The sequence below is a fragment of the Calonectris borealis genome, chromosome 1 (genome assembly GCF_964195595.1).
Source record: "Calonectris borealis chromosome 1, bCalBor7.hap1.2, whole genome shotgun sequence".
Taxonomy (NCBI): Eukaryota; Metazoa; Chordata; class Aves; order Procellariiformes; family Procellariidae; genus Calonectris; species Calonectris borealis.
In genome coordinates, this window is record NC_134312.1 from 208200941 (window position 1) to 208225630 (window position 24690).

At 42.3% G+C, this 24690-nt stretch overlaps 1 protein-coding gene across 6 annotated transcripts; it reads right to left on the bottom strand.

Moving 5' to 3' along the window:
* Positions 1-1937: 1937 nt before the first annotated feature.
* On the bottom strand, positions 1938-24209 carry CEP57 (centrosomal protein 57). Of its 6 annotated transcripts, XR_012672029.1 has the most exons (12): positions 23876-24138; positions 18214-18370; positions 14956-15135; positions 14515-14636; positions 13514-13630; positions 8895-8972; positions 7661-7765; positions 7434-7514; positions 6835-7079; positions 6030-6174; positions 3461-4150; positions 1938-2024 (listed from the first exon to the last, which is right to left on the bottom strand). XR_012672029.1 is itself a non-coding variant. In XM_075140108.1 (11 exons), exons 1-11 carry the CDS (start codon positions 23933-23935, stop codon positions 3914-3916), a joined length of 1527 nt encoding a protein of 508 aa, XP_074996209.1. In that variant the 5' UTR covers positions 23936-24138; the 3' UTR covers positions 2919-3913. The 6 variants fall into 6 exon arrangements, 5 of the variants coding, with proteins under 5 accessions (XP_074996209.1, XP_074996210.1, XP_074996211.1 ...); XM_075140108.1 differs by lacking the exon at positions 1938-2024 and having other exon boundaries at positions 2919-4150; XM_075140112.1 differs by lacking the exons at positions 1938-2024; positions 3461-4150 and adding an exon at positions 4157-5122 and having other exon boundaries at positions 23876-24205.
* Between the last annotated feature and the right edge of the window lie 481 nt (positions 24210-24690).

The following is a 24690-nucleotide window of genomic DNA, read 5'->3' on the forward strand; positions in this document are numbered from 1 at the left end:
TCCCAGGACCATGGGGGCAGCTTTTCTGAAACCCTCTGGATTCCCAGTGTGGTGTCTGGGAGATGCCAACCTATTTATTTATTTCTCTCCAGGGTAATTTATTAATACTGTAGCACTAGAGGAAGCTTAAGCAAAAACAAACAAACAAACAAGGCCCCCTATGCAATTAACCTTCTCAGTGGCTAGATTACAATACAAGCTAATTGCACTTGCCACCTAAAAGAAACGTAGAGCTCTTTCTTTGTTCACTTATGTGCTGGAAATCGCTTGGCTTTAAAGAGAGACTGTGCACTAGAATGAAGTACGTGGAGGAAAAACATCTACTCAGAAGTTTGAAAAATCTCCCCTTTGCTGAAAGGAAATACAACTCTGGCTTTGTATTGGAGCCTAGAATACAGCTGTGAAGCCATGAAACCCTCCACTGTTCATGTCTGCATAGCGGTGTTTATGAGAGCGTTTGCCAACATAGAGACAAGCAGCTATAGAATTTGAAACATACCACTGTCCTCGCTTGTCCCTTCCCTTTGATCTAGATCACAGGAAGCCATGTAAATGATGCCTTATTTAAAGAAAGGGCAGCTTCTACCAATAAAACATGGTGGTAGAGGAGCAACCTACATGACTTAACTTTGTAGGACCAAGTTTACTTCCATCTCCGCAACTTTAGAGTCCGTACGGTTTACATTGGGTGTGCCAGGACGCAACTTAAGCACCTTTGTTTCTGAGGGGGGACGCAGAGCGTGGCTCCCCTGGGCTTTCCGCAGCGCCTCTGCCCTCCAGTGCCTCATACTCATCCGGGAAAGGTAGTGGAATACCAAGGGGCACGTGTGAACTGCTGGGATCAGTCATTTCATTTTGCTTGGGCAAGCATAATTAGTGATTTTAATGCTTCTGTGCAGGATCATAGTGGCGTACGTAAGGTATTTCAGTTTTCTGTTAACTAATGGAAGCAACTGTCTATCAACCAAAGAAGCCTTTCTGCCTGCATTGCAACTGCTACTTAAGGTTATTCTGGTAGATTAAACAGCTTAGCCACTTTCTGAGCCCTATGTTTACGTCTTTTTTCCTCAAAGCATACTTCAAAAATTGGTGTCACCTGACTAAACTGAAGTCCAAATTCAATTTTAATACAGAATTTTACTGTAGAAGTGGAGATAAAAAACACACTTAGTGAAACCGTGACTGCCCCATTGCTCTTCCAAACAGATAAGTACAGGGTTGTAGAAGATAGGGTGCACAGCGAAGGAAGTTACGTATGTGCAAGGATCTTTACTCCAGGCTGCTCCTCAGCTCCACGCTAAGGAAGGGGGGCACTGCTTGGTCTGGGTTCCTGTGTTGCTCCTTTATGACAGGATCCCATACTGTGGTCACCTGTTTAATACACCCAGGAGCATGCTGCTTCACTCAGCCTCTCTTCCACAATAGAGAAGGATTTCCTGAGGGAGTACAAGAGCGGACCAATTTACACACAAGAAACTGTCTTTCAAAAGCCACATTCCTGCCGAGGCAGTAACAGTATTTTCCCCTGCAGTCTCCATTTCTGCCTGCTCTGCTGCCATCAGTGTCTCAGTTCCTACGCAGAAATCCACAGCCACCTTCTGACAGAATGAGTAACAGGCTGCACAGCATCACTGCATTTGTTATAGGGTGGCCTGAGACATTATGATTCAATAGTGCAAAGAATCCACACAAAATACCTTCTGCAGGACTTGGATTTGCTTTAAGGTTAAAGGGCAGATCTGCTCGTATGTACAATCACTATATAAGATGGTTCATTATTCTCTATTAGCAAATTGACTATGTGTGTATATTTTGTTTCTTGATGAAGGCTGTTTGGTTTCCTTAACGCTAATAAAAATTGATAAATGGGTAAAGTTCCTGTGCTCTTATTTTCAACTGTGGTTCTCCAAAGGACTTGTAGGACATGCAAACATTAATAAAATAGCACTGAAAATTTAGTATGTCGAATCCAAATCTCTCTCATTCTTCTGCAGATGGTCTTGCAAGATGCTAATGTTCAAACTCTGAAATTCAGAATGACAGGAAAAACAAAATTCATCTTTGGACAAGTTTCTCTTATCCTATACAGACCAGTATTAATACAGATACAGTGCTTAGCTGCTCAATATTACAAAAATACTTTCACAATCAAAAAAATCAATTTCTGCACTTAACAGTGCACTAGCACAGTAACTTCCGTGTAAAAGGATTCACATTTTTCTATGTAACTCATGTTAACCCCAAATTCACTAGGATGATTTGGGATCAATTCAATGGCTGCTCCTTGATGCTGTCACCCCCATTAGGCTTAATTCCAACTTGGGCACCTCATTCACTGTATGCAGCGCATATGGAGCCTAAAATACTCCTAACGCCCTCCATCATTAAGGAGCTGCATCGTCAGCTCATCTAAGACAGCCTGAGGTCATGCTGAAGTTAACCCATCTTTGAGCAAGCCGATCCCCAGAGACCCTTCCCAAGCAAAATTACCGAGTGTCCTTTCAGCTACTGATCTTCAGGAACCTCTGGGACAAACTGCCCGCCAACTGGTTACTCCAGCCACCCGGAGCCCATGTCTCATCTCTAACGTAAATGAAGTGAAGGGGGATGGCTCCAGGCTTGGTTAACAGCTTCTGACTTCTCTCACAGCTAAAACCTTCTGTGCCTTGGAGGCAAGCAGGGTGGATCACCTACAGATACTAAAAACTCAAGTCCCTTCTGCCTGTGTTGACCCTACAGTTCCCTGCCATTAGCTACAGGCACGGGTGGACAACTCTGAGCCTCCCCTTACCTGCAGTTTGCTAGCAGCGCGTATTCATCGCCCTGACCAGGTGATGACACCACAAAAAGCACACTGGTGGGGCACAGCGCTGCAGCAAACACCGAGTTAATTTAGAGGAAGTGCAGGTTTCTCACAATTCATTCAACAGGCAAGCTGGCTTTATTATTTTTCAACTGTATAAATGGATAATCTGGGTCTTCTATACATTCCATTAATAGGAAATTCTTTACATTATTAACATAATAAATAACATTTACTCAGCTGTGCAAGTCAAGAGTGCAAAATTAACTGCACCACTACCAAAGTAGATAGCTGATCAAAGCACATATTTCAAGTTAAAAGCAAGATGCCAGGACTGAATGGCATGATTGAGGCACTTGCAGTTTAAAACACCTGTGATTTATCTCACTCTCTACCACCCAAAGCTGTGGACTAGGAGACAGGGTATTACCCCATCCTATAGCTTTTTCAGAAAGTAGGATTTCTGTAGAAAAATTTCACTCTTCAGACTTGAAAAGAATTCAACCAATCATTAAGCCAAATCATTCAGAAAAGTTATTTTGCTCCTTTTTTGAGTACTCAAACATCCATCGCCATTAATGCTAACGCAGTGTAGCAGAAGAAGAACTAGGAAAGCTTTTTGAGGAGAGCTCCACAGAACACCTTTAACAGGTTTACCTGTTCTCCCTTAGACACTCTCAGAGTTCAAGTGATTGCAGCTGCACACAGAACAGAACCGACAAAAGCCCTTAAGACTTGGGGACGCAGCATCGTTTTCAACAGGATGCGTCGAGAAGCCTCCCAATACACAGTTCAATGGCATTTCACACACGCCAGCCCACGTGAATGTGCAGTGCTTCGTGTGCTGAAAGAAAATGGAGGGGCTGCTGGAACCATAACACCCGGAGACCTACGTTCAGATTCGGTGGCTGGGTACCTTAAAAATGGAATGCGTTTTAAACTAGACCATAATGTATACAATCAAACCCAGGGATGGAGAATTAAGGGCCCATATTTCAAAAGTGCACTTAGCATACAGTAGTCTCACATAGCAAGAAAGGCAGCTGCTTTATATCCAGAATGCGAGGAAGTTTGACCGGGATGGTGTCAAGAACATCCCCTGCAGAACAGTCAGTAGTCCCAGCTGATATCATCTTTCTGTAGGGAAGTCTGTATGGTCTGCATGTCTCTCAACAACTGAAGATTTTTCCGACTCTTCTCTCCAGGTTTCACTTTGATGGGACCAGCATTCTTTCCTTTTGTGGTTACCGTAGTCGTTACTTGAACCTCACTAACAGGGAACCTGCTGTCTTTTATTTGTTTAGCAGAAGTCTTTTTGGACTTGCATTCTCTCTTAAGTCTCTCTAGCTGAAAGATAAGCCCGAAGAAAAACATTAAGCAGTGACCTTGTTTCATTTTATGTTCTGCAATTCTTCCAGACAGCTGAAATATCCCACCACTCATCTCACCCAGCTAAGCAAATGGGTGCTCCCAAGTCACCCTGAAAAATAAATATTTTGTTTTCCTGACGCAGCATTGCTATATTCGCATCTTTAGAACTGTGTTTAGCTCACAGTTTGAAGTACTAGGTTCTCTCTTTAAAAACTGACAAGTTGATTACAGGGGAATGTCTCCATCATGAACATAATAGAAAAAGTTATGTATGACAAAAAGTTGATTTGTCACTGTTACCATCCAGTGATCAAAAAAGCAAAAAAACAAACAGGAAACAATTTTTTCTCCACACATACGAGTGATTTTAATAGCTAGTCACTGTCAGAGATGTAGCTTTAAAAAGAACACCAGAACTCTGCTGAGGTGAAGAGCTGGTATCCAACACAGCACTATAAATCACAGCTTGTAAGGCTCGGTGCTCGGCAACAAGGACTGAGCTGGCATAAGCTTCAACGGGGAACTGGACAGAGTCTAAGGCGCAGACACATTCATATTCTCAAACCGCAGAATGGCTGGCCGCCACGGTTCCCCTCACTTCAGGTAGTGGTGCTCCCTCCTCCCAGTTTATAGCATGCAGCAATTTCCCTAAATGCCGACTCCTAAAACTTTTGTCAACAGCTGGTCAGAAGCCTCAGTATATGCAGAATCATTACTACTGGGAACTACTGCACATCTCTTTCTCTGCAACAGTTCCTCTGAAGATCTTAAGAGGTCAAAGGTGAGTAATGTTTCTGTTTGAAAACATTTCACGTGTCCATTTTGGATGTCAGCAGCAGTGCTCTCAGTACATGTTTTGTGTGTAAGTTACGACAGATGAGGGTGAACCTTGGTTCATATAAACGGAACCAAATTAAATGTGGCGTTAAGCTCTTTGGAAGAATTTCACTAAAATGAATGAAGATTAGAGAAAATAGGGAATCAGTAGGTTTTATAGCTTTGAATGACTACACTATTCAAAACATTTTGAAAGTTGCTTTAAACTGAAACAGATATTTCAGGTTTTATAAAATGTAAATCAAAACATAAATAGGTCATTTACTCCAAGCAAAGCAGAACTGTTAAAAGATTCAGCTCAACAGTGAAAGCCCCTGGGGATCTAGGCATCTCTCTAAATACAGTTTAGGTTACTAGAAGTTCAATGTGAAGCACAGCATTTCACGAGGGCTTTTCCCCCCACTATCTGTGCAGCTGGTTGTCGCTAGGGTCCTCGCGCAAAGCGGTTGCTTTGGTTCAGCACAGCTGTTTGACGCATGCCAGAAGTGAGCGTGACTGATCAGAACACAAGTATCTCCTGACACATCAGATACCCAACCAGAAATATCTCCCAGACAGACCGCTGGGGGCCCAGGAAGTAGACTCGCACCTTTCAGCCCTATATGCCGTTTCGCATCTTGTGTATTGGCCAACCAGCTTATGCTGTGTTTACAGAATTCAACAGCTGTGGGATTTGCTACCGTACAGTGGACAATCTTTTCCCTGTTTTGGGGATAAGAGGAGTGTAAAATGCAATGCAAGAACGGATGTGAATGCTCTCTCTGCCCAGGACAGGATGAAGAGTGGGCAGAAGGGTGGCATGGTAAGACAGAAAGGATACTCCTGTAGAAATACTGGGACAGAAAGATGGAGGTATGCAGACTAACTTTGGGACATCAAAGCTAAAGCTAGGCACTAACTGCTCTACCTAGTTATTTCTGCTTTATTTAATTACTGCTAAATTAGGATAGAACACAAAAAAACCCAACCTTAAGATAGCAACTCTACAGAAGCATGAACCTAGTCAAAAGTAACTCACCTGCAACCGATGCCTCCGGACTTTGCTGATCTGGTCTGCCTTTGCTTCCATCTTTCCCACCAGTGCCTCAAGTTCCCTCTCCAGATCTTCCCTCACTGCAATGGTTGGGGCTTCCTGGACAAGCTTTGACAGCTGCTGGTGATCACTAGCATGGAATTCAGACAGAACAAAGCTTGCATCAGACTCCCTTGGCTTCTAGTGCTTGTACACCCAGTTCAGAAATAACACTTCTAGGAAACCATAGCATCAGCAGCCAGACATGTCAACATGCCATAATGAACCAGTAAGAACAGTTTTGCTGGTTAGCAGCATTATTACAGTAGCACATCCTGGTGGCAGGCTGCTGCAATGTTAAGTGTCAATAACAAGTAGCTTCACACATTCAAAATGACTAAATAACCCCTTGAGGGTATGAGCTCAGCACTCATTCAGTTACTATTTTGTGTATCTGTATCTACTGCAGTTGTGCAGTAGGATTCTGTCAACCAGGTCAAGCAAAATGTATCAAGTAAAGCCGTCCTTTAATGGAGTATTTGGCCTATTACCACACCTCTCCCCGACCCCTCACAAATTTGATACTGCTGCATATAAAAACAGGTATGCAGTCCAGATCGTTTATCAGAATTTATTTTTAACTGCAAAAATAAATGACAGCCTCCACAGCCAGTAAAACAGAGAGATTATATGCCAGAGACTTCCCAAAACTAAATCCCTTCTCAGGAAAAACCTTCCAACTTTAAAGCAAAAGGCAAAAATATAAAGCATCCACATTCATAATCTCCAATGGAAAATACGCCAAACTCACAAACTCATCTGCCCAAATTCATCTTGCAAAGTCAGCAGCACTTCCGAGAGCTCTTCCTGGGATGAAGAAGAGTCCTTTGGCAGAGATGACTTTCCGCTTTTGCTGGCAGGATGACCAGTACTGATGGGTTTTGCTAGCGGAGTATCATTTACCACACGACTGTTACACAAAGCTTTCGTGTGTTGTTTCATCAGGTGTAGGACATGTTGCACGTTGGCGCCAACTGAATGACTGGGACTGGTAGACTGGAATGAAAAGTGAAAGAGACTTCTTTTAAATGGCATTGTCAACCACATACTTGGTAATAATGGAGAACATTTAAAAACAGTAACATTTTTGATTTGCTGCCAAGAATGTATTTTTTGTTTGAATGAATATGCACTAACAAGAGCAGTTTGACTAGCAGCATAGAGAGGACCCATTTTTTTGGAAATGCCACTTCAGCAAGTTATCCATACTCAACAAGCCTATTGAAGGCAAACTGGAAGAGTCCAAGAAAATGAAATGATCTGACCACTGGGTGTCAGGAGTGCACCAAACCAAAGCCACCTAAGGAGCTGCAGCTACTGAGCATTAAGCTTTGGAATTAAGCAGCTCACCTTCCCAGCTACAAAGGGTACGTCACCCAGACACAGTCTGTAATGGGGCTGCGCAGTGAGATGGCTTGTACGAGAGCATTTCTGGAAGAAAGAAGAGAGAAATGTTTATCAAAGATGGCACTACAGCAAAACCATTTTCCCTTTGCTTTGTAATAAAAGAGGCAGACTACCTTCCTGACTGCATGCACACACCTCTATTTAACTCCTTCTCTTCCCCCCTTTGTTACCTTGTCTGGCTGCTTAGGTTTTTTCCTGGGTTTTCTTGCTTTTGGAGAAAGCAATGGTGATGCTGCTTGAATCAGTAGTCTGTTGGTTTCCAGGCCTGTCTGAAGCTTTAATTGAGGGAATAAGGGCAGTTACTGGAATTACATTAATAGATAATCAGAGACAGAGTAAGCTGAGAATTGCAAAACAAGAACTTTTAAAATACAGGCTCTATGAAAGCAAAGGCTGCAAGTTTTCAGGATGCTTCTGCAGTCCAAGGTCAATTTAAACATTAAATAAGAATAATTCCTCTGGTAGCAGTACTCATCACTAATCCTATAAGTCAGAGAATTAGTCTTACTGCATTACTCCCATGCAGGCAAGTGCCAAAACATCAGCTGTGCTTTACACTTGACAAAATGTTAGGGAAGTCGAGCCACCCAGCCCTGCTCAATTGATCCTGTGGCATATAGTTTACAGACAACTATTCCTTCTGTTCTATTAAACCTGACAGTAAAAAACCCCCAAACCATCTATTGGAAGAGTGAAGGTCAGGATTCTCACTGTCGACAGCGAGCTCTATATGCTTGGCTGTTCCTTCCAACAGGAAGCTACGGCATGGCTTTAGAAATCATCTCCTAACCAGTCTCAACTAGAAGCATTCACAGAACAATTATTCATGATTAATTTGAGACACCCTTCCCCCCGCCCCCAAAGTCATGGCAAAGGTTAATGCCAGAGCCTACATTACTTACATACTTCTTCAGCATACAATGAACATTTAATGAACACAACACTTCAAGGTTAGGAGAAGACCAGTGTCTTTATGGGCTCATAACCAATAGTATGTTGCCTCTTTTTTGCCACCTCCTACAGTATTTCTAGTTACAATTATGAACAAGGGAGCACACTTGTTGACCTTGATCTATTTAAAGCAGAGATCCTCATACATCCTCAACTGTGAATTACTCTGAATTTCTACTCCTCTTTTCCAACTAGCTTCTTTTATTGAAGAAATCAAGCTTCAGTGCACAGGTGCTGTTAGAAAAAGGTTTCCAAAAGGCTCAGAGAACTTCAGAGCATTTGGCACCTCAGACAGGAGAGGGAAAAAAACCAAAAAAAACCCCAAAGACTAAACCAAGGTTTTCATTATTCTGTATACAGGAGACACTTTCAGCAAGTTTAGTTGAAAAGATGATGGAAAGGAAGAGCTAATTACAGTGCATACCAGTACAAAAGAAATTTCCTGTTGGTTACCTCAGCTGCTTTTTCCTGAACAAGCTTCCTCGCGTGTTCTTCCTCCTGAAGCTTCTGTTCCAGCTCCTTCATTTTTTTCTAGTCAAAGTTGAATAAAAATAATAGCATTACTAATGAAACAATTATTTTCTTCCTGAAGCCTACAATACTAAGAGCCTGAGCAAAAGTATATGAGTTCAACTTAGGACTTAAAGCTAAGTGAAGACTTCAGCATTAGAATGATTGCTGACATTTCGTCTGTATAGGCGTAAAATTCAGCAGTCAAGTGCTTATGCTTAAAACTTAATTGATTTTTCTATTTTTACTTCTGCAATTGGTATCTGAATTTAAGTCACAGCCTACAGGGAGAGCAATACACAAGGCTGTCTTTCGCTTTGGTTCTAAAAAAAACCTAGAAAGTAGGTTGTTTTGTGCACATTATCCTGAAAGATTTTGTACTACAAAAGGGCTAACAAAGGTATATCGTGTATCATTATAAGCTGAGAGAAGATTTGCTTTATTTAGACCACAAATGGTATTTTTGCTAATATTTGTAACTTAAACTCTTAGAAAAGAGGAATTTTTGAACATCTAACCACCTTCCTAATAAGGAAGAGGGAGCAAAGTTTATATGATGCCTCTGAGATATCTTTAAGCAAAACTGAACTGATTTCATCTTTTTATATGGTAAAAACATGTAAGAACTCTTTTGAAAGCCCTTTTCAAAGAAAAGGGTTAAGGGGAAAGGCACGCATTTCTTTGTAAACCCTCCAACAAGATGAAAACCTTGTTTAAGCAGGATACACTTAAACTCCCAATGTGAAAGTTATTTGATAACTTTCTGATTTTATACAGCAAAGTGAAAAAACGATCCAGAGCTCCAGGACACAAAACAACTTCCCCCAAAGACTGATTATTCACAGAGCCACTAATCAAACTTAAAGCAGAAAAGCATGCAATTCAAAGTAACAGCTGTATTTGTACACTTCCGTTTGTTTATAAACCCACTACACCGAGGTAGTAAATATTTCAATTCTGCTTTACTTAAGCATTAACTGCAAGATTAACGTAACCAGCTGTTATACAAAAGTGTTAAAAGGCAAAACCCTAGATAAACATTGAGGACAAAGGCACTATATAAAAGGAACCAACAACTTCTGTTGAATAAAAGAACCTTTTTGACTATTTTTTTTTTTTCATTCAAATCAGATATATTCCAGGTAACTTAAAATCATCTTCTGCCCTTCACAGCATGCAGCACAATATTTGATTTCCATGTGGTCAGTCTCACGAAGATCTTTGTTTAACCTGTTAAGTATGACAGAATTTTTAATATGAAAATACTGAAACAAATCTTCTGTTTGAACTGAAGACTGATATGAAGCTGGACCAATGCTTTTATACTGAAATGAATGACTATTCACTCACTCAGCTGTTTAGCTGCAGTGTGCAGCTCAAACTGCACAGCAAGAGTATATCTTACTGTGTCATCAGTGATAGACCCTGGTAGAAATTATCTATCCAAGTTGTATTCCCAAAAGAAATTTTTTTTCTTGCTTATAGAAAAAAAGTATTATGCGGATTACTGGTCCATCACTGAAAGGGAGAGGCCAGAGGGCCAGCTAACAGCAAACACAGATGTTCCCCAGCCACACTGCCCATCACGTAAGGTAGCAGAGCAGAGAAAGCGCACTGCAGGTCAGCACTGGGCTGCCTAAAACACTCCGCTCAGTCACCACTAGCTGCTGCAAAAAAAATCAATGAAAAAATAGAAATAAAATATTTCAATGTCTATTTTTGCCTGTTTTCTAAGGGAAATTAAGTTTCATGCAATCACCTCACTCACAGAATCACGGAATCACAGAATAGCTTGGATTGGAAGGGACCTTTAAAGGTCATCTAGTCCAATCTCCCTGCAATGAGCAGGGACATCTTCAACTACATCAGCTTGCCCAAAGTCCCGACCAACCTGACCTTGAATGTTTCCAGGAATGGGGCACCTACCACCTCTCTGGGCAACCTGTTCCAATGTTTCACCATCCTCATCGTAAAAAAATTTCTTCCTTATATCTAGACTAAATCTCCCCTCTTTTAGTTTAAAACCATTCCCCCTTGTCCTGTCGCAACAGGCCCTGCTGAAAAGTTTGTCCCCATCTTTCTTATAAGCCCCCCTAAGTACTGAAAGGCTGCAATAAGGTCTCCCCAAAGCCTTCTCTTCTCCAGGCTGAACAACCCCAACTCCCTCACCCTTTCTTCATAGGAGAGGCGTTCCATCCCCTGATCATTTTTGTGGCCCTCCTCTGGACCCGCTCCAACAGGTCCATGTCTTTCCTGTGCTGAGGGCTCCAGAGCTGGACGCAGCACTGCAGGTGGGGTCTCACCAGAGCAGAGTAGAGGGGCAGAATCACCTCCCTCAACCTGCTGGCCACGCTGTAGATCGATTACTACCAACTCCAACTACAGTTCTTCAAAACATGTCATCTACCCATACATTCAGATTCTGGCCATCTGGCCACATCCAAGACCAGAGCCCGAACTGCACTTTTAGGATACAACCCCATCCTCTAACTCCATCCTCAGACAAAGACATGTTCAGACCCTCTCAGTCAGCTATCTAGAGACTGCACTGTGGGACTACAGTTGCAATAAACATACACCAGAAAATGCTTTTGAGGCAAGTACCCCAGTTAGGAGTCCTTCACATGAACAAGAGTCTCATCATTTCCTTTTCACAGGCGATATTAACATGGGCAAATTGCTTGAAGGTAATACTTATAGTGGCAGGTAGAGGCTCTGCAGGGAGTAAATGCTCTCAGTAAGACCCACAGACAACTTGTGCTCCGGCAGAGTGCCTGAAATCAGAGGCAGTTAGATCACTGCTCGCTCAGGAGTGGTCATCTCACCACTTTCCATCCTTTTCAGCACACCATGTATAGAAATAGTCTTTCTTATCTACTTCCTGCTTCAAATTAAACTTGCAAATGTTCCTGTGGTCTTGCCACAACTGAAGCAGAGATCAAAGAGGCAACAGATGCAACTATTTTGAGCAAAGTGTGCAGTCACCCTTTCAGGATTCTAAGGTAATGCTTAGCACATGGATGCTCATTTAGAAACGTAACCTGCAAGCACAGAGGCAGATAGACCTGTCGATCATAAAACGGCTCATGACAGCAAAATGATCACAAGGAAAATGACCTTTAGTCAGAGTTAAATCCAGATTTCTCTTAGTTCTTAGAACTGATTCAAAACTGTGTGAATTTAACACCCAATTCCACTAAAATAGATTTAATTGTGACAGCTACTAATTCCTAAAGATATCAAAGAATCAAAGACATCTAGTTTGATCCAGGAGGGAAAAAAAAGAAAAAAAAAGAACAGTTATGCCAAAATTATGTTCACTAGCCAGGCACAAAAAGACAAACAACCCAGTCCCACCAAACTCCAGCTGCTACCAGTCAAAAACTAGGTAAAATCCCTTGAGAAAAGAACTCCTTTTGCTGAACCAGTTATTTCAACTCTGATCCTGGAGGAACTGATTGCTACTTTCAGTGAACAAGGCCCAGGTGACACTCACCTCTCTCTGAAAGAATTTGGCCTGGGTAAACAATGCAGGCACTTTTACGCCATAAATGCAGCTTACCAAAATGGGGTGTCAAGATCTTAAACAGCTTGTTACAGCTGCCTTAGGTCAGGGACTCCCAAGAATAGCTGTAGTGTCTAAAGGTCTTGCAACAGACCAACTAGCTAAAGACTTACTATCAAACATCTCCTTATGTACTCCTCGAAAAACACCATCTACTTCAGCATCTGGCAAGGGCTGGCATGCAGGGTGGCAAGCCTACAATTTTGATAGAGTCCAGAGCTGTCCTCAATACCACCATCACGTCCTATCTGCTCCTCTTGGATGGAGGAAATTTGCAGGTGGAAGCCTCTCCCTCATTAATTCCTCTGCAGTTCCCATGCTTGGGAGTCCTGTAGTCTCTCTACAGCAGCAGAAAGAGGTAGGATGTGGACCTGATTTCAGAAGCCAGCTCCACAGATGGTACACAGAAAGAGTATGATCAAACATGGTCATGCTGAACTTTTAAAAGCTACTGATTCAAAATGAATCCTGAAGAGGCAGACTGGTTCAAACCCACTGACAGCCAGTCAGTGCTAGAGGCCTAGCAATGTCAGGCTCCAGAATTCTGCAAGCAAAATAATTGATAATAATTGCATTTCTTCAGGAGAAGCGTAAGTGGCTAAAAGAAAAAACACACCAAACCCACACAAGTCAAGTCAAATCTGGGTCATAACAGAATAAAACTGCTAGCATTCAGTAGCATGCAAGGCAACTCAGAAGTTGGGAGCTTAGGAACGCCCGCAATCCTACATGCCTAGGCACCAACTAACCGCAAGAGGAACACCAGCAGATACCGTTAAGGCTAAACAAAGTGTAGTGACCTGAAGCCCACCTGGCCATGCAGACTTCCAGCAATAACTGCAAGTTTTATAAGACTTCAGCTTTAAAAAGATGTTTAGTTGCTCTCTTTCTCTACAGCATAAAGTTTTGCTCAGCTCTATTATTGACATATAGCTATAAAGTGCTGATTACAATAAACAAGATAAATCTGATACAGTATCCAGTACAAATGACAGACCTCTGCTACGGACTGCATCATAGTAAGTCTGCTGTACTCTTTTTCCAGCATATCCAGCTTTTCCAATTTAGACTGAACATGTGATTGATCAAGAAGCCGATCTCTCTCCAATGAGCCCTTGAAAGGAGAAATGAAAAGCAAGACAATTATAAGCAGAATAAAACAAGACCATCTATAGTAAGCTTCGTGTCTGCAGCGCAAAGGAGGCCCACAAGCAGTCCAAAGGAACTACTGCTTCCTCTGTGCAATTTTAGATGGTGCTATGATTAGGGAGCAACTGCGCCACTGGTCCACCAATGTTGGGAACCTCACACTCAACCAGATTCAGATGAGAGAGAATTCTGCAGTCTCTCCTCCCTCCGAACCCAACGTGGTAAAAAACCCTCGTTACTCAGCTATTGGAGATAGCTTTCTGAATTTTTTTTCTTCAGTAAATATTGAATAGACTGAAATAGGACAGCCACAGAGACCAAAGAACAGAGAGCTCTAGGTGATCCATACTCCTCTAAAACAAAATTCAAGCTCTTTTTACATATAGGCCAAATCCCACAGTCATTGATAGTGGGAAATAGAAATTTTACTATTATTTCTACAGAATCAGTATTTCAGCCCCAGTTTGGCAAAAGTAGTACTAGTAAAGAAAATCCCCAAAGATCTGAAGAGTGTAAACACAAAAGGGAAGTTTTTTCCAGTGGTATATGGGTATAACACTGAGGGATAAGGAAAAGCTACTACAGTAAGCCAATCACGCAGAAGCAAACAATTCTTATTAATATCAGAGCCTGATACTGCCTTAGAGACAGGTGCACAAAGGCAGAAAATACCAGGGTCGTGATAAGACTGGGAAATTTAAGTAGGGAAGTTATCCACACCTCAGTATATAAAGGCCAGCTGAAATAGACATCCACACTTGAAGACATTAAAATTACAGTAACTACAAAAAATCATGACACAGTTCATGATTTTTATAATTTAACCCTAAGATAATCTTGAGAACACACCTGTTTCTCCAAGAGATGCGACTTCTCATTTTCTGCATGCTGGATCATTTTTCTCATGTAGTCCAGCTGTTTCTCTAAAAGGCTACACCGAGACTCAGCAGCTGCCAGCTGAGAAGCCAGTTCTGAAGAGAACAGAAGGCAGAAAAGTGAAATCATGCACTGCTTGTCCTGGGATTTTTTTTTATGTTTTCAGGACAGTTCCAAAACAAACAAGAAAAGGACCATCTAAAGAAACCCACTGATTAAACCTAATGAACTTCTGTATGCATGCAAATCCCTAAAACAAAGTATGCTTTTAAAATTATTTCTTCGTAACTCCATGTGTCACTGCAACGTAAAAGATGCTGAAAAAAGTAAATTAAAATAGTTTTATGCATTGATGAATCTCAAGTTTCATCCACATCAGTGTTGTGTAGTATCTATATAAAGTTTGCAAACAACCTTGATTTTTCTTTGACACTTCAGTCTTGTCATGCTCCTTGTGTCGCATTTGTTCACTTAGTACTTTTTTGTAGTCTGCTGTTTCTCTGCTGAGGTGTTTTACATTCTCCTCTGCCTGAAGCCGTTCCAACTCCAGTCGATGAATTTTTTCCTGGAGATTCTTCAGAGCAGAAAATATTGCTGTAATTGAAGAAGTACCTTTTGTTAGATACCATTAAATTTCCACTTCAAGGTAACATTGAACTTGAAATGTTTTTATAAAAGCATGTTATGTAAGAAAGTCAGAGTGTTCCTTACCAGCATCCAAGACTCCTTCCAGGAATTAAGACCTGCTTCCCTTTAAAACATAACTGATTCTAAAACTAGTCTCAAACGAATAGATGTCCTTGGTATACACCTTCATCTGAAACATTTGGGAAAGATGCCTCCATTTCCCAGAACAAGGCAGGTAAATATTCTGTAGATTAAGTACAAGCAGTGCATCTTCTGACTCTTTATCAAAAGGAAATGAAAGGTCACAACTAGATAGTGAAAACAGTGGCAGTTCTCTGTATTATTCCTCTACAAGTGCATGCTAGCACAACAAATATACAAACAACGTTTCTATGAATGGTCACAGAGTAGAATAAAGGTTAGCTATCAGAAGGGTTATAAAAGTGTTTATTTCTCTAAGTGGCAGCTCCTTCTCGATTCTTCTGGTTTTGCACTTGTGTTCTCCTCCTCCTCCCCAAGGCATGCATCTCCTTTGTGCTGAACAACCTTCCCGCTTTCTGTTCCATTCCCTGCTTTAGCAATTACTCAACAAAACCTTTATATATTCATCACCACAAAAAGAAAAGCAGTTGTAATACAACTCACATCACCTTGCAATTAGACCATCTGCTGGTAATCTGATGTATTACGTCTCTTAGCTGTATTGTTTAATTCTGCAAAGGGAACCATAACCATAAGCCCTTTCCCCTATACAGTCCTGCTAAAGTGAAACACGGGAACATCTGTACGGATAGCTCATATAGCAGACTAATCTGCGAGGTCACATTAGCCCAATCCTTTGTGCTTAAATCCACTCTAGAGAAAGAATGCACCTTTATTACAGAATGCATGAGCACAAGAAAAGTTGGGACTGCATATTTGTTTGAGCATCAGATTACAAAAAAAAAAAAAAAAAAAAAAGGAAAAATAATTATCAGAATGAGTTTTCCAGAGTAAAAAATCATCAGAACTTGAAAGGCAGAATAGCACGTTAGAGTATCACATCAATAAAAACTACCTGTTTTAAGATACCTGTTAAGTAAATAAAAAAGTGGGTGACAGCAGTCACAGTTATGAGGAAAGTTATAGATAACTTGGCCCTGTTTGCAAGTCACCAACTGTACCCTCATCTCTATTTATATTACTGTTATCAGGATTCAATTGAAATGCTCATAGCTGAAACTATAAACAGCTTTGTTACTATTATCCTTAGAGCTAAATTGGAATCTCTGTATATTTACAATAATGACTAACAAAATACAGCAATGAAGCAATTAAGGCAATGAATAGATAAAGGTGAAACCTAACAGAATGCCAAGTATCATTCAGTCATCATTAGAGTATTAAAACCAACTATGCATGCTGAGAGACATACATATACAGCACACAGAAATTCAAACCAAAATAAGCAGAGTTTACTTACTCAATTTCAGGATTTTTCAAGAAGATTTGTTTAAAAATTGGGGGGTGGGAGGAGCGGTAAGGACCCTCAAGAACAATCAAATCTATTTTCCCATCTGAAGTTAATTCCCATATCCTTAACCTTACTAAAATATACACTCTAGAACATTCCTGCATTGTTAAAAGCTATGCAAAAAGAGTAAGATATTGGATCATCTGCCTGTTGGATTAATTTTTAGTACATACATTTTTTTGAAAATAAAGACATTTCATAATTTTTAAAAAGGGATGCTATTTATCAGATTGTCTCTCTCCACCCATACTTATTTCAGAGTTGGCAGATTCCCTGCTTGAAAAAAGTTGCCAAGTGAAAACTTGGAAGACAAAAGTTTCTCACTACACGATCTACAAAAATACACCTGCATCAGTAACTCATAAGGAAGCTCTTTCCTGCACATCCAATTTTTTTATCTGTTACCAGGTTCCTTTAGTTTTGTGTCAACAGCACTCTCAAAACTGATGGCATTGAGCATATGAGAGCATATACTGCATTTTAAATAGCACTTCAAGAATTGAGATTTCATCTACTAGGTCATTAACGTAGAAGTCTCTAGTAATTCAGACATGAATTATGTTATTGGAACAAGGACTTGAGCCTATCATGCTGATTTCTTTACTTAGTTTGAGTAATATTAAGATTCATCCTGAATTTTTCCACTTTTCTCCCTATAAGGAAAAAAAATCAAGTTTTTCATACCCTTAAGCCTCCATGCAACTGCAATCTTAAAGGGAGTATTTTTGCAATGACCCTGAGCCAAACAGCTCACACCAAAGGATCGGTCCTGCTCTAGCCTCCCAACTCCCCTTGCTGCCACCTGTACTTACCCCAGGGCAGCTCTGGACTACGTCTCATTGCATGACAAGTCAATTCACTAAAACAACAGAAAACTAACCAAGAATGTTTTTGTTCATGTCAGGTCAGGCAAGACGAACCTGTTTATCTGGAGATGAACACCAGGACCACAGTGGGAAAGGAGGGAGAAGGAATAGCCTAGAAACAAGGAAGAATAAATGGGAGTAAAACCTCCTCCCTTTTTGGTGTTGTGATCTCTCTGTTCAGCACTATGCTGCATAACACCCTCTGTATGCTCTCAGCCTTCACTGATATAATAAATATTCTCACCACACCCTTTGTCCATGATAAACCTTCCCACTGCAACAGCACCAAACGTCTTCCTTTGCTCCAAACCACTTGGGGACTAAAGTCTCCTTATTTGAAACTCAGGTATGAACTCAGAAGAAGGAAGATTGAGGGAGAAGAGGACTGGAGAAGGGGCAAAGAAAACATGTCAGGACAATTTCACAAAGTATTTGGCCAATTTCACAGCTCTATTACTGAAGAGGAGAATCTTCAGCTGTAAGATGACCTTTTTCATTAGGTATTCTTCAGAAAGAGAAGTGCAAAGGACCTACAAACAGGTGACCTGCACATCTCTGGGAAGCGATAAAAGAATAAAAACACTGCAACCTTTGTAGATGTGGACATACAGTATTTCACCACATGATTTGAAAACAGCTAAGCAAACAACCTTGCTGAACTATTACCTCTGCTGTTGCTTTCAGGATATGGAATTACTGGTTTCCGTGGGGAGCGCAGCAAATCCGAATTAATAAATGGCTTGTACTTTGGATATTCTATAAATGAAGTTGTAGAGAGTCCATCTGTGGCTGACGCAGAGTTATTAGTTTTGTGTAGATCACCCTGAAAACAAAACAAAGCTGTTAATCAGCACATTTGTTTCCCTGTCACAATAAAAAAAAAAAGTAGAATACAGTTAGATGGTGTGGAGAAGTATTGCTGCAGGTGACTGTAATATCTCAAAAGCTGTATTTCCTTCCTTACAGTCTTAGGCTGTTTCATCTTTATATCCAACTCCCCTCCACTAAAAACAGTATCAGAAAGAAAATGTCCTTTCCATACTAGTTTCTGATTTCCACTTTTGTTTTCTACTTACTTATACTGTCTCTTGCTTATTGTGAGAAGGTAACACACCAGTCAGTTGGAAAATAGATCCCTTCTTAACTACAATTATACATACTGCACACGAGATACTGTACTAAGGTGGCCAAGCTGATAAAGCACACCCAGGACCACAGTTCTACATCCATTCATCTAACATAATAGCTCACTGACCGTAGATAGGACAGAGGACACGCTCTCTCCCCACCTCAGCCTCCCAGCTGCATAGTCCCAACCACTCTTTTCCACTGGCTTCAATTCATCTTTCCTATCCTTCCATGAATAGATTGCACCTCACCAGCAGAAACACCTAGGTGACTTTATGCTACACCTGCTTAGTGGTATCAGCACAAGAAAAGCAGCAGCAGATCACGGCCAGGAAGGTACCTCTGCCTCTGAGCAGCAATGTGCTGTTGGATCAGCTTGAGACTGTTCTCAAAAACACAGCCACAGAGACCACGATTTCCCAGCAATCTACATCAACTTTCCAAACGTTGTGTTTTGGATGTTGCAATGACCAGAGGGAACCACCTAGCCGTCGGAATACCATTAAACCATGTGCTTTCTAACAAGATTCTTCTAAGCAAAAGGGCCACAGCATTTAGTGTACTGTATTTATGGTTTTAACTCAAAAACTGACTACCTGACCTAAGCTTTCTGATTTGTGTATATGAATGCTTATTTTCAACGTGCAAGAGTAATTTCTCTCAACTGTACCCACCACTAAACATTTCAGTAACAGAATGTGAAGGTAACCTAAGAGAGGAGTGGGCTGCAGACAGATGCAATCATCCTACAGCTTTCCACAGAACATTTACTTCACTAATATGTTAACTGAGCAATTGCTAATCTTGGCAGGGTTTTACTTAAGCTTTCGCAAATACCAATTATTGGGAGCATATCGTGACCTAAATTAAAATACAGGAAGTATTTATGCAAGCATCTCATAGCAAATTAGACAACGGCCCAAAACGCATTATGAGGAAGAAAAATAGTACAGGGAAAAGATTTAAGAAAATTTGTAAGTTATTTAAAGTCTACACACAGCTAATTTCCTCTCATAAATGAAGTGATTCATTGTGGACAAGAAAATTAGGATCCTAAGTACTGTGAATGTATCAATCAGTGTTTCTAAGCACAATTCTATGAATGCTTTGCAGTTTGTGTTCATAACATTTTCCTATACAACGTAATGGCTTTTCTTGGAATAACTGCATTTGCACAAGAACTTTTACTACCACAGAAAGCCAATTAACACACTAATCCCTAATTAAGAATATATTAATAAAAATATTTTGAACAGGTTTTTGTATACATATATACACTGTTTTATGCTCAGCAGCCATATTGGTCTAACTAGAACATGTGCTAACATCAAGACCAAGACCTAAACCTCACTCCTGCAAAAATACATCAGCATTACAGGATGTTAAATTGGTGAACACAGAATAATAAGACCAAATAATGAAGTAAAAATGAACCGAGTAAAACACAGTACTTTATGCAGCGGGCAATAGAATAACAGTAGCAACGTAAGCCTCAGCAACCCAAATGACAGTAACTATTGATTCAAATATCAATATACTATCTGCTATTGATTCAAATCAAAGGTATCCCATGAAACAGTCAAAAGAAAAGGGGAATCAGTTTGAAATCAAAGCAGGGCTGCCAGCATCAATCTTCCTAGATGTCTTTATGTTTCACCTGTAAAATCTTGTCTGTGAATTAAAATTAAATACATAAAAAACCCAAACTACAGGAGTTTTTTTGTTTGTTTTTACTGGCATAAGTAACATTTTTCTAGCCAACAGCAGACTAACTGAAAGAAAAACCTAGCATACTCAAATACTCGAACACCAAGTTACACAAAGCAAAACAAATACAGGCTTTCCATTAGTTGCACGTCTTCTAAATTTCACGTGGGTGCAGGGTACAGGCAGTAATTTGAATAGTGTAATAGTCAGTACAGATACTTGCTTGAAATCAATACTGAAAAAATTGTGCTGAAATATTGTCTGTTGTCTAGGTAATTGTTCTTTGCTCGAGTCTAAATAATCACTTGCTACCAAGTATATTTTTCCTCATATGTTTAAGCAAAAGACGGATTTATATTCCATTTCACAAATAGCAACTTCTAAATAACCTCAGTGAAAAATGTGAGAAAGCTTATGAAACAGCATCAAGGAATTTCCCGTCACAAATCTCAGACTCAAATATCACACCAATTCTCTGCTCTTCTCCTCAATTTCTATCAAGTCATTAAAAATAATTTAAGTCTGTTTCTGCTCTTGGAAATTCTCACGGGGAGCATCATGCTGCGATGCTCAGGAATATCCTGAAATGTAAGAAAAATACATATGAAAATCAGGGAACTCTGTATATTTGTTCTGAATCTCAGCTAGGCCATGTCTGCTAACTACATCTTCTCCCCTCTGGGTACTCCCTATAATCTTTCCCTCCTTAAGCCACACTAAAGCCTCATAATAGCTCAGCGGTCCCGCAAGGAGCTAAGCGCACCAGCATTACGTCACAGTAGCCAGCTGAGCACATTTCACCTTCACAGGTCTGAGGACGTTACCTTCCAAAACCCATTGCTGCTACCACTGTGTATCACCTGCCTACTCGGTCTGCAAAAGGGAACATTAAAAACACAGAGCAGCGATAGCTTAACAGACCAGTAGCATGCAGTGGCCTCCTGAAGCTCCCAAAGACTAAACACATTGGGGAAGAGACATAACCTCACATGGAAAGTTTTAAAATAAGAATCAGCAACTTGGGGCAGAGGTACACTTTTCAAACCAAACAACTTGTGTAGATGCTAAAAACGACCCACCATAACATTGTTACTTCTCTGTTACAGTAAAGAAATACCCCACACCATGGAAAACATTCCAGAAGGGCTATTAATCTCAGTGGTATACCAAATGTTTTCAGTAAGAAAAAGGAAAAAAATCTCTATGTTTTTCTCATTATCATACAGAATTTGGCTAGGTCCCTGGACAGTAAAAATAACAATGATTTATAAACAAACTATAGAACCAGAGAGGCAGAAAAACGCAGAAAATCTCTCATGCAGTAGGTGCAGCAAAAAAGCATGAAGGCACCAAGTCAGCGCCTTTGGTACTAGCACTTTGGCACTGGGAAAAAGGACTAAATTAGACTGAGTGCATTGCAAGTTCTTATATAGGTGCTCAGAACAGAAAGAAAAATAATAACAGGAAAAAAAAATATTGCAGCTGGTAATGCTTTAAATGACACCCAGTAGTCCTCACACTCGGTTGAAAAAAAAAAAAAAAGCTGAAATAGGGGAAAATTATCTAGAGACTGGGAAAAAACCACAATAACCAGGTATTGAGTTCAATGAGCATAAAATATCCAAGTACCCAGTTATTGAAACTTTCAAAATAGCCATTTTGGAGGGACAATCTCAATTAGCAGCCTGCCCTCGTCCCTCAGTACTGCATTACTGGGAGAGTGGGGAAGGAAGAACAGCCCCTATCACCCAGAGGCCAACCCAAGTGCTGTCTGTGCCTGCCTGATACAGAACTGACTCAGGAGTGCTCTAAATTAAAATAACATCTCTAGTTAAAAGCAGGCGTTAAAAAGTTAACTTAGTCAAGCCATTACATCAAATAGGGGAAAAAAAATGTTGGCACAATACAGTATGTTTTTGATAAGTTTCTGCTGTAGTGTGCCAGATGTACTAAAAGCAACTATTTTCAAAGTTCAGAAAGTGTAAAGTTTGCTTTTTTCCTTTTTTTCAACACATTCAAAAAAGTCTTCAGTGGGCAACTTTTTTCCTAGAAGTTTTGTTTTACTAAATTAATTAAACAGCCTACATTCATCTACTTAAGAATAAAACTAATTTTCTGACATCCCTGTCTATGCATGCTAGAAAAAATACCAGTCAGGTAAGATATAGGAGTTGTCAGATCACTCTGTCAAATCACTCTTGCTGGTGCAGGTGGGACCACACTGCAGAGGAGGAGGAGACACACAACAGAGAAGACTGAGCTGGGTGCTCACCAAGCAGCTATTGAAACCCCAAAACACGAATCCTCATGAGACCTATCTTGCACACCATCATTCTGCATCCTTTCCGCTATCTCTACTCCTCCAAAGTACCATGTAAGACATGGCCACTTACAAAGAAAAAAAGCAACCAAAAAAATCCACTTGACTTCAGAGAGCTACAAACGTCAAGACAAAACGTCAAACAAGAAACCCAACTGGAAACTTCCATTTCAGGCGACGATCTGGTGGAGGCAGGCAGCCTCCATCCACCCAGCTCAGCACGGCCCGCGGTGCTTGCTCCAGCCAAGCCTCCGTTTCTTCATTTCATCTGCCACAAGTAGAGACACGGGTCCCGTTGCTTCTCTACACCCAGCGCCTTGAAAGGAAGGTGGACGAGGGAATTCCAGTTCCCCACCTGCAATCACCTATGCGTTACCTCCAGATCAGCAGGTGCTCACGCACGCTAAGGATGCGGGTATATACCAAAGTTATACTGAGCTGTAAGGTAACGTTTTCACCTTACAAATGGAAAGGAGCAGACGCTAAATCCATTACCTGCTCTCCAACGGGAAGCGGCAGCTTGCTGTCCCAGCCTACCTGACCCCTAATTGCACACTCAAGTGTTTAACTGAGCCTCTCCTGGCTGTGGAATAGGCGTTTTCATGACCCCAAATTATTTCTGAAAATAAACCGAATTTACTCCCATTCTCCATTACTCCATTACTCCATTCTCCCATTCTCTCCAGGCGCTGGCACAGGGACGGCAAGACGGCTGGTTTAAATAGCAGAGCATCTTTCTCCTTTTCTGTCTCTTTTATAAAATACGTGTGCATATATGATGGATTTTAATACGTATCTATCGCATTTAAAAGACAAGACAGATTCCACCGACCACGCTGTTCCCGACACGCCGGGGCTCGGCAGGCCGCCGGCCCCGCACTGCCCGGCCACTGCCCCCGGAGCCCGCCCCGGCCGCGGCCCCGCACCCGCCCAAGCCCCCGGCGGCCGGATTGCCCGCTCTTCCCGTCGCCGCGGCTCCGGTGCGGCGAGGCGCGGGCGAAGGCCCCGGGCCCGCCTCCCCCTTCCCGGCCGCAGGGGCCGCCGGCGCAGCGCCGCACGCCTGAGGAGACTCCGCCGACCCTCACCGCCGGGGCGGCCCCGGGGCGGCGCAGCAGGGCCCGGGCAGGGCCCCCCCGAGCCACCGCCCCCTCAGAGGCGGCCGCCGAGCCTCACCGTGCGCTGATGACCCCGCGGCGCCGCCGCCATGTCCGCGGGGGGCCGGCACTGGTGCATGTCTCTTTAAGGCGCGACACCCGTCCGGCGGAGGCGCCTTTCGCGCCGATCAAGTCCCACTTGACTGACACCCCAGCTTGCCAATGGAAAGGGAGGAGCGGGGGGTAAGCCCCACCCCGAAGGAGTACGAGCGCTCGTCATAGACACAGATTTGAGTGACACGTGAGCTACCCAATAAAATAACAAGAAGGACGCTTCTCAGCCAATGGAAGGGGACAAGTCAACAGATGCGGTGTGGCCTCCTGCGGCCAATCTCTTGAGCGGGGAGGAGGCGTGCGGAAGGAGCGAGCGGCCGCGGGATCCGTGTGCGGCACACGGCGCCTGCCGCGCACGCGCGGAGAGCAGACAGCGGAAGAGGATGGTCTTTGTCAAAGTGAGCCCCCGCACTTCAGCCAATCGGAAAGCAGAAGTCGCTCAGGACGGCCCAATCAGCGCCATGGCCGCGAGACCATCCAATCAGCGCCCAGCGCAGGGCAGGGCGCCCGCGGCGGGATTGGCGGCGGCGGGGTCTGCGGGGGCGGCGATTGGGCGGCGAGTTTTGAAGGCAGGTTTGGCGCGAGGCGGTGATTGGCTGCCGCCGGAGCCCGAGCCCGGGGCGGAGGGAAGGGCGGGGGGCGCGGGGTGACGCCGATGCCGACACCGACACAAGGGGGACGCGGCGCGGCGGCGCGGGCTCGGCGCGGGGCCTAGGGCGGCGGCGGGGCGCGCTCCCCAGGCGCGGCGGCGGCGGCGGCGGGAGGGCGGGGCGGCTCCTC